The sequence below is a fragment of the Panicum virgatum genome, chromosome 5K, assembly GCF_016808335.1.
Source record: "Panicum virgatum strain AP13 chromosome 5K, P.virgatum_v5, whole genome shotgun sequence".
NCBI classification, from domain to species: domain Eukaryota; kingdom Viridiplantae; phylum Streptophyta; class Magnoliopsida; order Poales; family Poaceae; genus Panicum; species Panicum virgatum.
Window position 1 is genome coordinate 59,953,882 of NC_053140.1, and position 14,874 is coordinate 59,968,755.

The 14,874-nt window shown below is 46.6% G+C and overlaps 2 protein-coding genes across 5 annotated transcripts; both read right to left on the reverse strand.

Moving 5' to 3' along the window:
• Window positions 1–2,146: 2,146 nt before the first annotated feature.
• Window positions 2,147–6,868, reverse strand: LOC120709146 (aspartokinase 1, chloroplastic-like). Of its 4 annotated transcripts, XM_039994684.1 has the most exons (13): window positions 6,398–6,868; window positions 5,918–6,000; window positions 5,796–5,836; window positions 5,532–5,686; window positions 4,803–4,952; window positions 4,622–4,717; window positions 4,331–4,447; window positions 3,610–3,729; window positions 3,434–3,526; window positions 3,196–3,312; window positions 2,925–3,041; window positions 2,771–2,833; window positions 2,147–2,661 (listed from the first exon to the last, which is right to left on the reverse strand). In XM_039994684.1, exons 1-13 carry the CDS (start codon window positions 6,785–6,787, stop codon window positions 2,536–2,538), a joined length of 1,668 nt encoding a protein of 555 aa, XP_039850618.1. In that variant the 5' UTR covers window positions 6,788–6,868; the 3' UTR covers window positions 2,147–2,535. The 4 variants fall into 4 exon arrangements, 3 of the variants coding, with proteins under 3 accessions (XP_039850618.1, XP_039850620.1, XP_039850619.1); XM_039994686.1 differs by lacking the exons at window positions 2,771–2,833; window positions 2,925–3,041 and having other exon boundaries at window positions 2,147–2,632; window positions 6,398–6,847; XM_039994685.1 differs by lacking the exons at window positions 2,771–2,833; window positions 2,925–3,041 and having other exon boundaries at window positions 6,398–6,847.
• A 1,023-nt stretch (window positions 6,869–7,891) lies between these two features.
• On the reverse strand, window positions 7,892–10,654 carry LOC120709147 (transcription factor ICE1-like). The gene is made up of 4 exons (XM_039994687.1): window positions 9,878–10,654; window positions 8,708–8,935; window positions 8,323–8,493; window positions 7,892–8,223 (listed from the first exon to the last, which is right to left on the reverse strand). The coding sequence occupies exons 1-4, from the start codon at window positions 10,529–10,531 to the stop codon at window positions 8,140–8,142; spliced, it is 1,137 nt and encodes a 378-aa protein (XP_039850621.1). The 5' UTR covers window positions 10,532–10,654; the 3' UTR covers window positions 7,892–8,139.
• Between the last annotated feature and the right edge of the window lie 4,220 nt (window positions 10,655–14,874).

Consider the following 14,874-nt stretch of genomic DNA (forward strand, 5'->3'; position numbering starts at 1 on the left):
CGCCGCCTCCACTTCACCTGGACGCGCCGCGGACCGGGGCCACCGGGGGCGGGGGAGGGGGGAGAGAGAAAGAGGATTTACCGGGACACCAGAGCACAGCCGCGTAACGTGCCCGCCCTGGAGAGTGACCTCGCTTTCGCGAGTCTGTTTCGCACGCCGGAGGGAGGTCGAAGCGTGGCGACGAGATGAGGTGAGATTCGCTGCACCCGGTCTCGTGCGCTTGCCTCCATGGGTCCGGACGGTGCCGATGCCAATCCCCCTACGAGGGCAGGAGGCAGCCGTGTGGAACGTGCCGATCCTACCGAGCGTCGTCAGTCACTGCCGCGACCACGATCGTGGCTGTCGTAGCTAGCAGTGCAGTGCAGTGCTGCTACCACCCAGGGTTAACCATTTCGTTTTCGTTGCAAATCCCGGTGTTTAGCGGAAACGAAATTTCGTTCCGAAATTTCGGTAAATTTCGGCGAATTTCGGTGACTTTTGACCGAAATTTTTTGAATTTTGAATTTTCAAACGAAATTTTCCGAAAAATACCGAAATTTTTTTCCCGGTAAGTAGCGAAAACGAAATTTTTCGCCGGATTTCAGCGAAATTTCGCCGAAATTTCAAACCCTGCTACCACCATGGCCTACCACGGGTGCAGCAGCCAGCACAGCAGTGTGCCGCACCCAAGCCGGGACGAAGCTTTTGACTGGGCGCTGCACCCCGGTGGAATTTTTTCCCCTTTCTTTCCTCCTAAAAAAACGAAGAATTAAATATGTCGACGTGGTAGCAGTTTGACTGGATCTGGAGACGACGGGGGCGATGATCCGGTGCGATCTGGTACGGTGCGCGCCCGGTTCTCCCTGTCGAGAACGCAGGGGGAATCATCATGCCCTCGGCCCTGCCTGTATCAGCACGTCAGATTTGCACTGAAACGAGATGGGATGCTGGAACTGACAGGCCGGGCCCACCAGGGCCCTCACTCCGGGGCACATTTACGCAGCAGTGCCAGTGCAGTAGGAGGTGTGGGGCTGCCGTATTTATGACGCCGTGGACTGTGCTGCTACTGGCCTACAGTATAGTGTCGTCCTCACGCTGGGACTAGGAGCAGCAGCAGCCGCGGCAGCGGCAGCTATCACTGACCAGTTTGGGCGGTTGGATGGACTCATGGACCGCGTCGCTCGCTGCGCGGGTACTGGTAGCGCGCGGGCGGCCGAGGAGGCTAGGGAGAGCCCAGGTGCCAGCAGCCCAGCCCAGCCCACCAAGAGGGCGAGAGGGAGGCAGGTGGGGCCCGCGCGGCGCCGCACCGCGCACTGAGCTGGGGCCCAACCCTGCTGACGCGGACGTGAAATGGATCTAGGCAGGCCGCAGGCCAGTCCAAGCGCGTGGCGACAAGGCCGGCTTTACTCGTCGTGGCCGGCGCAGGCAGCAGCTGGGGCCCAGCAGCCTTCGCCTACTCCTCTCCTCGGCTCCTCTGACGACCTCGTTTTTCTCATGGACGACGGCCGGCAGCTAGCGGTTGGAGCAGCAGAAATGGTTGCCACTGTGCTTGGGCTCGCCGAGTCTCCCCTTCCTATGGAGTCTGGATCGAGGAGGCACCGACACTTTCGTGGACAAGATTACAAGAACACACGGGCACACCGCACACCGCACACCGGCGTGATTGCCCCGGCCGGCTCCGGCCCCGCCGCCGCGTCCTTGGGACGACCGGACGGGCGGTCGTCGTCGTGGAAGAAACAAAACAGCACGACCCCTCCTCCAGTGTCGGATTATTGTTGCTGCTGTCGTGGCCTTCTGATCGATCTGGTTGGTACCTGTCATCACAGCTAAACACATACTACCAGTAGCGAACCCAGCACAAGCTCGTCCGGAGCATACATACCATATCTTTGGCATTAGTCTAAATAGAGCCATCTTGAGTAGAAACGGTGTCCATTATGTGTGCATTCTGTGCTGTTCGCCGGAGGTCGACATGTGTAGACCGGAGGCGGCGGACGCAGGGAGCTTCTGCTGGAACGTCTCGACCTTGGCCTGCAGGGTCCGGATGAGGGCCGCGAGGTCCGCGGTGGCGGTGAAGGAAAGCCCGGATGTTGCGACTTGGGAATTGATTCTTCTCCGTTGTTTGATCAAAAGAGATGCAATCCCATCATTATATAGATAGGCTGACTTGACCCTTAAAAAACCTTAGCTTGACTTTCAAGAAACCAAACAAACCAATCTTTCCTAATATACTAGACCCTATAGCTCACGGCGTGAACAGTACTTTCTACCCATAGCATCTAAAAAAAGGTGCATGCAATGCCATTACTGTTCATTGTGATCTATCTCAAGATCGTGTAAACATTTTTGCGAGCCGCACTGGTGTTCATCCGAGTAGGGAACAAGAAACCCAAGTATTTTATAGTCATTCAACGGGAAGCTGACTGACATACTGAATACACGATGGAGTCCATGGAAAGATCTGTCATATTAAAGCCACTGATGGAGATGACAAGGTGTGGAGCTCGTGCTGGAGAACATCATCGTCTCGCTGATGGAGGTGGCGGCCTGTATTCATCAACTCACGAGCAAATTCTCTACTTCAACTTGTGTCAGGACATCATCGTCCTCGAAGAACGCCTGATGGAGGGCTTTTACGCATGCCTTCGCCTCGCTGTCATGAACTATCAGCGACATGTTAACCTGCGCAAGATGAAGGCATGTCACATGTTGGAGGCAAGACAAGGATACAACAGGCGAAAATTCACCAGTTTGTTTTGCTATGATGAGTGTGGATAGTGAAGTAGAGTACCTTGGATGCCCCTTGCGAGATCATCTGAACATTGACACCACTTTTCCTGAGCACATGGAACGCCTGAAGATTTTATCAGATGGTTAGCGTGTGGTTCTTCTATGACAAGGGCAAAGGCAGGAAAACCTAGAAACACCTATTGCAAGTATTATACCTTTTCTAGTATAAGAGATGATCGTCGCACATTTCCGATGAGCGAAATTATTGCCCTCTGCTGAAGTAGATGAACAATTGCTATTTTCTCAAGCTCTTCGACTACATTGTCAAGTTCCTAAAAGATTGATAACAACATTGAACAACGGAGAATCAGTAGCGGACATAGTATCAAACTCTTGCACTTCTACTTGCTAATTTTCCTCATGAACGAATGGAATTCAGTAAGAGTATAACTAATTGTCATTAAGCATGCAGATAGAAGCACTTGCCTGCTGAATAAGTTCCCTACTCCAGATCTTTGATGGATCGAGTGACACAGAAATGCTAACTTCGCTAGTAGCAACACAATCCACAGATATGCCTAGATCTTCAAATATAGCAAATACCTGCTCACACTCATACAAGCAGATATAAGAATAATGAAATATGAGCAAACGATATAGGCTCAGTGCAGATATAAGAATAATGAAATATGAGCAAACGATATAGGCTAAGTGCTCGACATACCCTTGCCAGAAAACCAAACTGACCAAGCATCCGAGTGCTCACTATGTCCAACATAGTGACATTTGACTTCAGCACTATACTAGTTAGTACAACCTAGTAGTGAAAAAAAGGGGAAATCAATGCCAAACAGATGACGTGACACTAGCGTAATACACCTTAAGTAATATGATACACACCTTATGCATCTCTCTTTGTTTAGTAATAAGGGTACCTGGAGCTTTAGGGTTGTATGAATTCTTAACCCTAACTGGTATATCACCTTCTCTAGCAGGTCTCATTGATTGTGGATGCAAGACCTGCATTCGAGTGGAACAATCCATAATAATGAACCCAAATTTCTCGTTTGTATTGAGCAAAGAAGTGACTAAGGCTGACATCATGAGCTTTATGGCAATTCATTACGATTAATTAGTAATGCAAGTGCCCACCGACATTCCATATACAGCCTCACAGGCGAAAAAGGAACAAAGTCATTCCATTTATGTTCTATTTCTGACAAACAACAGAAGCCATTCAATTTTATCTTCTGAACTCTTAATAATGCGCTAAAGAGTGTAGGTGTAAGAAACGGTTTTAAGTAGCCTTTGATTTTCAGCAATATGCAACTGAAAGATGGATTTATTCAGTGTGTTGAGAAGAATTATGACAGTCAAATATACTGAGTTCAAGTCCTGAAAGGATCCAATGAACACAGATTATTCAGTATCTACCATCATTACAGTTCAATTATCGACTCCTCTTCTTGAACAAAACATTTTGTAGAAAGAATCGGTAGTGCTCAAAAGGAATTTATCACTTGTCGTCACAATTCCATTTTAGAATATTCCATTAACAATCTTAGTTTCAAAAAAATTCTTGGAAAAAGGTTTTGAATCTCCACTTGAAATGAATGCATACCTGGGCACCGAAATAAGCAAGTTCCGTAGCCTCTTCAAATGTTAAATACGGAACAGTCTTTGCATTTGGGTAGATATTTGGATCACAAGTGAGTACACCATCAACATCCTTCCATACCTACCACAGGCATAGTATGCTTTCAGACCAGACAGGAGACAAATGGGTATAAGCAACAATTTACTTGAAATGCACATGTTAGCGTAATGATGAACATAAATCAACTGTTGACTCAACTTGTCTTCAGAAACAAAAATATGGTTTATTTGATATCTATTCAGGCTAAACATAGACCTGAATTTCTCTCAGTCCCAAGGCTTTACCAATGGTTGTAGCAGTCAAGTCACTACCACCTCGGCCTAAAGTAGTAACAGCTCCTGATTTCCAGCCCTGCAGGTGCAAGTGCAAGTGATGGTAGTTGTGATAGATAAATAAGTTGCTCCATTACTGAATAGATTGTTTTTTGATGAGATACCTTCCCAAGGAACCCAGTAACAACAGGTATTGCTGGATCCCGTATCCAGTCTCCATGAAGTCTCTTAGCAACTGCAGGATAAGTTGCTTCCAAGACATCGGCGTTACCAAAGTCATCTGTTGTTATGAAGCCAATTTCAAATGCGTCATACTGCATAAGAGTTTGAAAATAGAATCAACCAACATGAGTTTACATCAGGGCATAATGCTGTAAGTTGGATACAGATGGATATATAGGGGATGTAGTATCCCAGTGAAACATTGGAGGAAGGAAAATCAAACAACGACCTATCTTGAATTTACAATGTCACCTTCATGTTGTAATCGAGCTCTTGAGAGTATGTTTATGGCAATATTAAATCAGTCACATAAGTTTACAGTGACAACAACAACAAAGCCTTTTAGTCCAAAGCAAGTTGGACTGTTGGAGTAAGCGATGAAACGCAACAAGTTTACATTTTAAATATCATAAAAATTTCAATGAATGTTCTTCACGAGAATAGGAAGGAATAAATGAATCAGTACAAAAAAATGAGAAAATTCTGCAGAATACAAGTCGAATGCAACTAACAAAATGAATTGAGACTTGAGAACACGAATGGTAAGCAGTAAAAGATTCAGTGACTAATCAAATTTTCAGGCCAAATCATGGAGGCTGGTGTACTCATAACCTGCGAAGCACAGCGAAGCACACTGATTCAAGGTGATAGATGGAAATGTCTAGTAGTACCTGCCGTGCTTTGACACCAATTTTGTTCAAATAAGCAGCAAAGATCCGTGTGGACATGCACTCTCCAAATGAAACAAGGTAGTCTCTGGTTCGAAGTGTTAGCTCTTTCATCATTGCGATACCTTTCAAGAGTTGCTCCAGTTCATCCAGCATGTCTAAAAGTTCCATACACAGCAAAAAGGTAAACTTGTTATATGAAGGCCAGAAAGTTTTATACATGCTGAATGAACTAGAAGAAGAGGTTACTAATGTAGTGAGGTTTACCGTGTATTACTGATCTTTGCAGGCCAAGTTCATCCACAGTTCTGGATCGACAGTAAACAGACCAACATCAATCAAATTGCTGCAAGTATTCCAATAATAAACCATCTGAAAGTTAGGCATACTTGATATGTAGATCTTTGATCGTGTTCCACTCTTCAATTTCAGAAACATGGATCACTCCACAACCCACTGCTCTCTCTCCAGCCTAAAATAAAGAACACATGCTGCATTTCAGTGTACACATCAAACAATGCCCAGAATGTCCTGTAATTTATCCTTATTTTTGTTCTCGAAGACATCGAAAGAGTAAATCCTGGATAAAGGTTCAGTACTAGTTAATTATATCTTTGCTTATAGCTATTGTTGATGCACAAAGAGAGTATTTAGCATCTACAAAGACCTACAGATCCTTTATTAGTTGCAAAGAAAATCATTACTGAAAAGATGAAAACTTTACTTTAGGTGATTGAAGATTCTTCTTGATGCATTGAACCAGTGAATTACGGAGGCAAAGGGAACATAACTTTTGGCAAAGCAGAGAAAGATTGCACAGCTAAAGCCTAAAGTTGAATCAATCAAAAGCAGTGAGATGCGATCAGTACGAGGAGCAGGAGGTTGGTGGTTTTCCCCATGGCAGAGAGGACGACGACGGGGCGCTCCTCGGGGAACGCCAGGATGAGGCCGGCAACCTCCTCCATCCTCGCGGCCGACGACACCGAGGACCCCCCGAACTTCATCACCACGCTCAGCTGATCTCCCAATTCCGCCCCGGGCCCTCCAACAACGGGAGCCCCGAGGACGCCGTCCCCGTCGCCCCCTTCTCTGGCCCGACGGCGGGTGGAGTCGGCGACCACCATTGACAATCCTCGGGCGCCGCCGGACCAGGTCCGAGTACCGAAGCTTGCCTGTCCTCGAGCATGTCCCGTGCTCGCCGGAGGTATCGCTGGAACGAGGCGGCGCAGTGCGGCCGCCGATCGCACTGAGGTCGCCATTTCTTGTCCCTTCTAGTCTGTCAGCCGTGGAGACAGGATCACAGGAGTCTACCAAGGGAAGGCGGGTTTTGGTATTTACGTGATAAGGTCATCAAGGCGGAAACTTATTATAGTCGTGATGGGATCCATTTCTGGAATATTTCATGGCCATATAATTGAAACTTAAAAAATTTACAGTATATACTACTCCCATGGTTTCAAACTATAGGGCGTTATGTATACAGACATAATGTATATCTAGATGTATTTGCAAAATCTACGTATCTAGATTTGTTAAAATGATCTACAAGGCGTACAGGGAGGGGATAGGTGGAGTTCGGTACCCATTGTAGTTAAACTGTACTGATCTAATTTATTCTCACACTTCTATTATTGACTGGAAGGTACAAAAACTTGTATCAGAATTCAAAGATGAGAAAAATGTCTTAGATTTCTTTTTAAAAAAAATGGCTTAGATAAGAAAACAACCAACGAATCTTAGTATTGACAAAGTGAAAAACCTAAACCACAGATGTCTGTAAAAGTTTATCCTTACAAAATACAAATCCAATTTCTCTTTTGTTGGACTTGAGTTCTAATTTTGGCCAGTCTCTGCATCACTAATCTCGAGCGTTGATTCGCCATAACAGGGGGTCCAAGTACATGTTATATTTTGCATTTAAATGAGAATATCTGATTATCACACCTGCCCCGGCTAGATGGATAGATGTGTTTAAAACTTAACCTTTAGCCCTGCGGCTGCACTGCAGATCTCGCTGGTCTAGGAGGGACATGGCGCAAGGCCAGAACTGCATCCTGCAGGTTGGAGGCAGGCCGGGTCGCCGGGATCACGGAATCAGAGCAGTGAAGCAACCAATCCCGTTCCCAACAAATCCTTGACAATTTATCAGCTATAAGCCGAGTAGCCTCGCACTCCAGTCCATATGGGGCAGGACTCATTCAACGGGCAGGCTTTACTGACCGCAAAACAGTTAGCATAAATACTACCAAGAACCCAGAGGATTCAATTCACTTGGATCAAGAACCATAACCATCCAGCTTGACTGCCACTGCCAGTGACAATCATTGCTGGATGCAGAAGATGCTGATGAATCACATCATCTCTGACCGACACGGCACTGAATGTCTGAATCTGATTATCCCATCACCATCCAACAGATTGTTTGACACACGACATAGATTTTACTACATCACAGTACCAAAGAGAAAACCGAAAGTAAACGAAAGAAAATCCATAGTTACATCATAACTCATTTCCCTAGATGGCGAGCATCATCTCATTACTTGAACCAGAAACCGATGAACAGCACAGCTTTGCCGCTTCCGAATCGAAGCCTTTGTTTTCAGACTAGCTACATTGCGTTCTGCAGACCAGCAGTGTGCAGCAGCACGGCCTTAATTTCATCAGGCACGAGTCCAGGACCATCCCCGCATTGCTGGAGGAGACAACAGAGATATGAAGAGGTGAGTGACGTTAGATTTGGCTTAATGAATCCATCATCAGAACAAATGGTTATGATGTGGTGACCACAAACCTCAGCTCGGAAGACATCCATTGCAAACCCATTGAAGCAGCTGATGACCGCCTGCTCAATGTCGAGACCCAGGCCATCCAGGGCCGTCATTGTGGACAGCAGGATGCCTGGCCTACGCGCGCAGAACATGTGGATATTGACTGCATGCCCCTCCCTCATCCTGACTTCAACCTGAGGCCGACAATATCTCATTCAGTGTCATGCAGATAGTTACCGTTGTGTAGAATGCTTGTTTGCCCAATTCTCAAAAAAGAAGTAAAGGATAAAGAACGGGCGCAGGTAACGTACTAATATGGGATTGTAACAGAATGTGACCATAATATAGACTCAGATTGTGACGAATGTGCCCAACTCAGCATTAGTTAATAATCAAACTGGAACTAACCGTGGCTTGCTGCCCATTAGGGCTAGGGAATGCAGCTGGACAAAGTTCCTCTTTGACATGTCCAGGAAATGTTTGCAATGTTGGTGTTGACGGTTGAAAGCTGGCTGATGTTGGCCCAACAAGCGAAGAGCTTGGAGCAGACTCAATTTCATTGTGGAGATCGTTGATCCTTTGCAGTAATTCCTTCAAGTACTCAATTGCATCACCAAGGATGGAAGCCCTATCCATCTGTCACAGGAGTTAAACATGAATGAGCTGTCCTGCTACATTAAAAATGGGTTACTTGTAAATGGTACTGCATTGATGCCTTGCCATATATATATCTTAATAGTTGTACTTCAAGTCTTCTTTTATTATTTAAACAATCTTAATCATTGCGATAGATTAGAAAAATAAGTTGATTACAACCAAACAAGTACTATCATGGTGAAATTCCGATCCCATGTGCACGAATTGTTTAGATAAAACAGCAACAGGTAGAAACAAAGCCTGCAAAACTAAGAATCATCATTAACAGAAAGAAAGAGTAATAAACATTTCATTATTTCACGGGCAATGGTTGATGAGTCGCTTTCGGGGACATCATGTGCATGGGACTGTGTTAATCTTGCACCATTGAATCTGAGCATGTCTCAGAGCTGAAGGCCCCCATAAGTAAGAAATACAGAATCATGTAAGGAAGAAACACTTCAAGTACATATGAAAATTACCATACTGGACAGTAAACAACCAATCATCAAGGAAATGAAAAGTAACAGTAATTCCATTTGGTGCTAAAAAGTTATGTGACAGACATTTACAGTCTAATATAAGTAGTAATCAAATGCATACAAATTTATGGTTTTCTGTATATGATTCACCATGGAAAAAGAGACCGCTTTCAACGTATGAAGGCGCTATCTGCTACTAGCTAAAGCAAACGAACATAGTCACTAGGCGCGCCATAGATCCACCAAAAGAGTAGTTTTTGGATCTAAACATAGACAAATCATGAATTCTTCACCGAAATTCGCACATACCGAAGTGACAATATCACAATAAAGTCCTACTGTAAATACTACACCACCACCATTAGTCCATTATCACAAAAAAACATGAGTGAAAGGATAAACTATAACATGCAGTGCAGATGGGAAGCGATAGATATGGGCGAGGCCACAGGTGGATCACCTTGCTGATCTTGGGCACCACCGAGCGCAGCATATAGAGGCGGTCATTGAGCTTCTTCCGGCGGCGGCGCTCCGCCATGAGGTTCTTGGCCGGCATCCCCTTCTTCTTGCCCCTCCCGCTGCCGCTGCCGCCGCCACCGCCACCGCCAGGTCCGCCACCTCCTCCCGTGGACGCGCCCGCAGCATTCTCCATAGAGGCCGATATGGCCAGGGAGGACGCGTCGACGCTGTGCTCCATCTCATCGTCGTCGTCCCAGTCGATCCCGAAGGCCGGGGCCGGCGGCGGCGCCAAGAACCCACCTTTGTGCCCCTGGTGCTGCTCCGCCGGCGCCGGCGGGGGCGCGGCGAGGAACTGCCCGGCGTCGTCGAAGGGGTTGGTGGAGGTGAAGTCGTGGAAGGCGGGCAGCGCGGAGCCTCCGCCGCCGCCGGCAGCGGAGGACGGCGGGGGGAAGGCGCCGTGGATGTCGAAGAGGGCGGCGGGGTCCATGGAGAGTAGCAGCGAGGCGACCGAGGGCGGCGTGGAGAGGGCGTCCCTGGGGAAGGGGAAGAGCGGGAAGGAAGCGGAAGCGCCTTCCGACGTGAGGTAGCTCCAGTCCCCGGGCGCCCCTCCCCCTCCCGCGATCTCGTCCAGCTTCCCCGGCGCCGAGTCGTCCATGGCTACCACCACACCACAGCCCCTCCGCTTCTCGTCGATCGATCTCCTCACTTATTGATTATCCTTCTCTTCTGCGGCTCAGGCACCAGTGGGGTCTCTCTCTCTCTCCTCTCAACCCAGAGCGCCGAAGCCTTTGGTAATGGTGCCCTCTTTATAGGGGTAGTAGGACAGAGAGGGAAGTAGAGAGAGAGAGAGCCGTTTTCATGAGAGAGAGAGACGTTTGTGTGCAAGCCTTGCAAGGTCCATCTGTTTGGTTGCAACATGGCTCTTGTGTCACGTTACAAATCATGGCACAATTTTGTTCCCTTCTCACAAACTCTAAAAAAAAAGGCCATGAAGATTACATTACCTCCAAGAAGAAGAAAAAAAACCGGGGGGGGGGGGTTGTGATCTGAAGAAATTTCTTGGAACACCACAATTTCACAATTTGGTGGGTCTCATGAAAAGCTTTTGCAAGCAATGCCGTGCCATGGCAACAAAAGCTGTTGCAGTGATGTGTACCTGGATGATCTACCCAATGCAAGCTGATTTCCGATGCGTGTTGGGCCGGCCGGCCGTCGTCGGTTTCCGGTGGTTTCTTTGGCAGTGCCGTTGCCGTTGCAGGCGCGGCTTTGGAGGGTTTTGCCAAACTGCCGGTAGTGAGGTTGCTTAGCGCGGTGAGCCATGCATTGCTCAGCCTCATCACCTACCTAAGTACTTCACCCTGATTCATTTGGTACTTATCTTGACACATAGACGTTGTTGGATTAGCAGGAATGAAATAATCTACTTCAAGTTGTCAATGATCTCTCGATCACCTATTATGGTGTACCACATTTAATTCAGAGCTTGGGGGATCCTATGACATAAAAAAAATGAATTATCATGTTCTTCCTTTCACAATCCAGTACTTAACTAGAAGGATATATACACCTAGGTCCTGTTCATTTCTTATATATGCACCTATATGCTGGAACATAAACCTTGCGCCATTCTCCTCCACTTGCAGCCACATTCTTATCATCGTGGTTGCATGCACAGCTTATATAGCTCAAATGATAAGAGTAAAGAGTGCCTATACATGTATAAATTGTTGAACTATTAGTGCTAGCTTGTAAAGTAAAGTCCGTAGTTAGTTATTATCGGTTTTGTTACGGTTTATCATATTCATGTAGTATCGTGTTACAAAGCCCGAAAAAGGAAAGATGGCAAATGAGTTTAATACTCCCTCCGTTCCAAATTATATGTCGTTTGATTTTTTCAACCCCAAGTTTGACCGCTCGTCTTATTCAAAAATTTATGCAAAACATCACTTCTTTTGTTGTGAATTGTTTTATCAATACAAGTTCTTCAAGAGTGATTTAAATTTGACTATGTTTGCACAAATTTTTTGAATAAGACGAGTGGTCAAACTTGATGTCAAAAAAGTCAAACGACCTATAATTTGGAACGGAGGGAGTAGATCGGAAAGCGCCGATACCTATGTAGTCACCTTGCATAAATGGACCTACTAAATATAGGTTTGGTGTCGAAGAAGGTGACATGACTAACAACTGACTGACAAGAATCTACGGATTTCGCGGTTGCCTCCGCAAATCATGCAGGCACGCGCGGTTTGCATTAATATCGTTCGGATTGTCCACCTCAACTGAAATATCACACGTTTCACTTCCGTACTACGTTTCCATATGCATGCGTGCATATGGAAGAAGTAGCGCTAAATTAATTTCTCCTTTATTATTTTTGTGATACTTTGAGAAATGAATTTTATATAGTACCTTAGCGATATAGTGGTAACGCCTAACTATCTCCGACCATGCACACTATATCCTTTTCTAATTTTGCCCAAACTTTCAAGATCGACTTGGCATAGTTTTGTTCCCTTCTCACCGCCTTCCAAAAAGTTCACCAAGATGACCTTTCAGTTGCACAACATTACCATTAGGTGTACACTACTGCCCACTTTTTTATATTTCTAAAAGGAAAAGATGTTTGTACATACGCAACGCCGTGGCATGCATGCTGCAACAAAACCTGTTGCATTCAACGATCGGATCACTGGATCAGGACTCGGCAGTGAGTGATGTGGAAATGTGGAACGCATGGTGATCAGAAGCCAGAACTGACAGATTGGAATGGAGCGCAGCGGCCGTCGGCGAGAAAGGCCCTGCCCAGCGCGCGCCTGGCCACGCGTACGGCCGCCCTGTGATCCCTGTCTCTCGCATCGGTTTCTGCTACGATCCCCTTTCGCTCTGGCTGCCGGAAATGCTGCTGCCGTCTCCATCTCTTGCTCGTCTTTCCCGGAGAAGCGAGAACGGACGCCGGCCGGCCGGCCGGTGCGGCGGCTTTGCGTGTGGCTCGCCATTGGCGGCGGTTTTGCTTTGCTTTGGCTAATCGATCGCCGGCCGGCTTAATCCATCCGCCTTGGACTTTTGGAAGATTGTTTGTCCCCTGCCTTCGCTTCCTTGGATTCATTTAGTGATCTCGTCCAAAATTGGCTGGCAAGATCGGCACGTACGTATCTAGACAAGCATGTAGGTGTGTTGTATTACATAGTAGAAAGAAAAAAAGAACAAACAATTGAATTGTCCTACCTCACACATAAGGTTTACCTCATTTGGAAGCATGATGTTGTTTAGGCCTTGAGCATCCTATTAAGAATTACCGCACCTGTTTATACATAGTTATCTTGTGTGAGGAAAAATCATACGAACCCAGAGAATGGGTGAATGGTGGGTGAAAATGATCCTATAGTAGTACTAAATTTCGTGGGAATGATATTAGAGCACTAAATGCTGATAACGGTTGGGCATTAATATAGATATAAAAAGACAAGAGATTATAGAGACTGCATTCATTCATCATAATTAAATCAGGAAGACGGATTAAGGGCGAATATTTGGAAATGGAGGGGTTGTACTGCATGATTGTGTTGCCATCCCTTGTTGCCAAGTTATCTACGGCAACTAAGAGAGGAGTAAAAAATTATCAAAAAGGAAAGAAAGAAAAACCAGGGTACAGATGAAGAGTGAGGAGGCAGGGACAAAAGAGCGAGATCATTCTGTTCACGGTTTGGGGATGAAGGGAAGGGTACATGATTGAAATGAATTCCCACTCGACCCCTCGAGTGTGCACGCAACCCAATTACAAGGTCTCTCATGCATCCTGTGACGCTGCCGGAGCCCAGCCAGCGAGAAGAAGAAACCATCGGACGCAGCAGCGCAAGGGAATGAAAACCCGCGGCAACACACAAGGCTAGGGAAAGAGAGAAGAAAAGGCTTGCCCTGCCTACCACGGTTCACACATCACATGAGCGTTTCTGCAAAGCGAAAGAGCAGAGAATTCAGAGCTGTTCTTTCCGTCGCTCGACGGCACAAGTCGAGTCAAGCTGTTGAGAGGAGGAAACTGCCATGTGTACTCTACACTGGATACGGCCGCATGAAAAAAGAAATTTCAGATCAAGCGGTTCAGACGGCTCGTTGTAAACATATGATACGGGCTAGAAAACATGACTTGGGGATTTTTTTAAAATTTCTTTAATGAGTGGAGTAAGTAATAAATCCAATTTTTTTAGAATATAGGCAGTACAGCTGTTGCAGTAACGCAGGCGTTATCAGAGATGAAGGTTAGTAATCCCTTGGATAGCCAGATGTTTACTGGCAGGTCAGTTGCAGCTTCAATTTCTAGATTACTAAACCAACATTACCAATGAGTTTATGGATTCAGATAAAATCTGTCTGCGAACCAATGTATACTAATTACTAAGTCATTTTCCGTTGGGTTTCTGCAGAAACGAAAAAAATGACCTATATAAATCCTCATAAATCACACGCTTAATAATCTTTCATCTTGCTTTTTTTTTTGCCCCCAATTCATTGCCCACCAATTTTCCTAGAGCCACGGCCACCAAACCTTGCGATCCCAGAAAGTGCCAGAGCATAGTTGCAGCGCTAGCTAGCTAGAGCTAGCAGGCGCCAACCGTACGCGACGGCGACGGCGCGACGACGACGAGCCCTAAACCTTTAACGTGCTGGCGAGGGAATGAGCAGGCCAACATGGCCGTGGCCGGCGACGGGTGAATGCCCGGCGACGCAAGATATGAAAGGGAAGCCGGGAATAAATAAGCGGAAAGGCGAGCGGCCACCCCCAGGCTTCCCGTGACGGCTCTAAACCCGTTTTGACCCCGCCTGCTCACACAGAAAAAAAAGGGGGCGATTAATTCTTGCTAGCTAGCCGGAGAGCGCGTCTAATCCACAGGTACAAGGACGCCTCACCAGTCGCCGCCGGCCAGGCCAGCCGGGGATCGCCGGCCGGCTTCCCTCCTCGCCATGCGAACCTCACCGGCGACTTCGTCGTCAAAAACT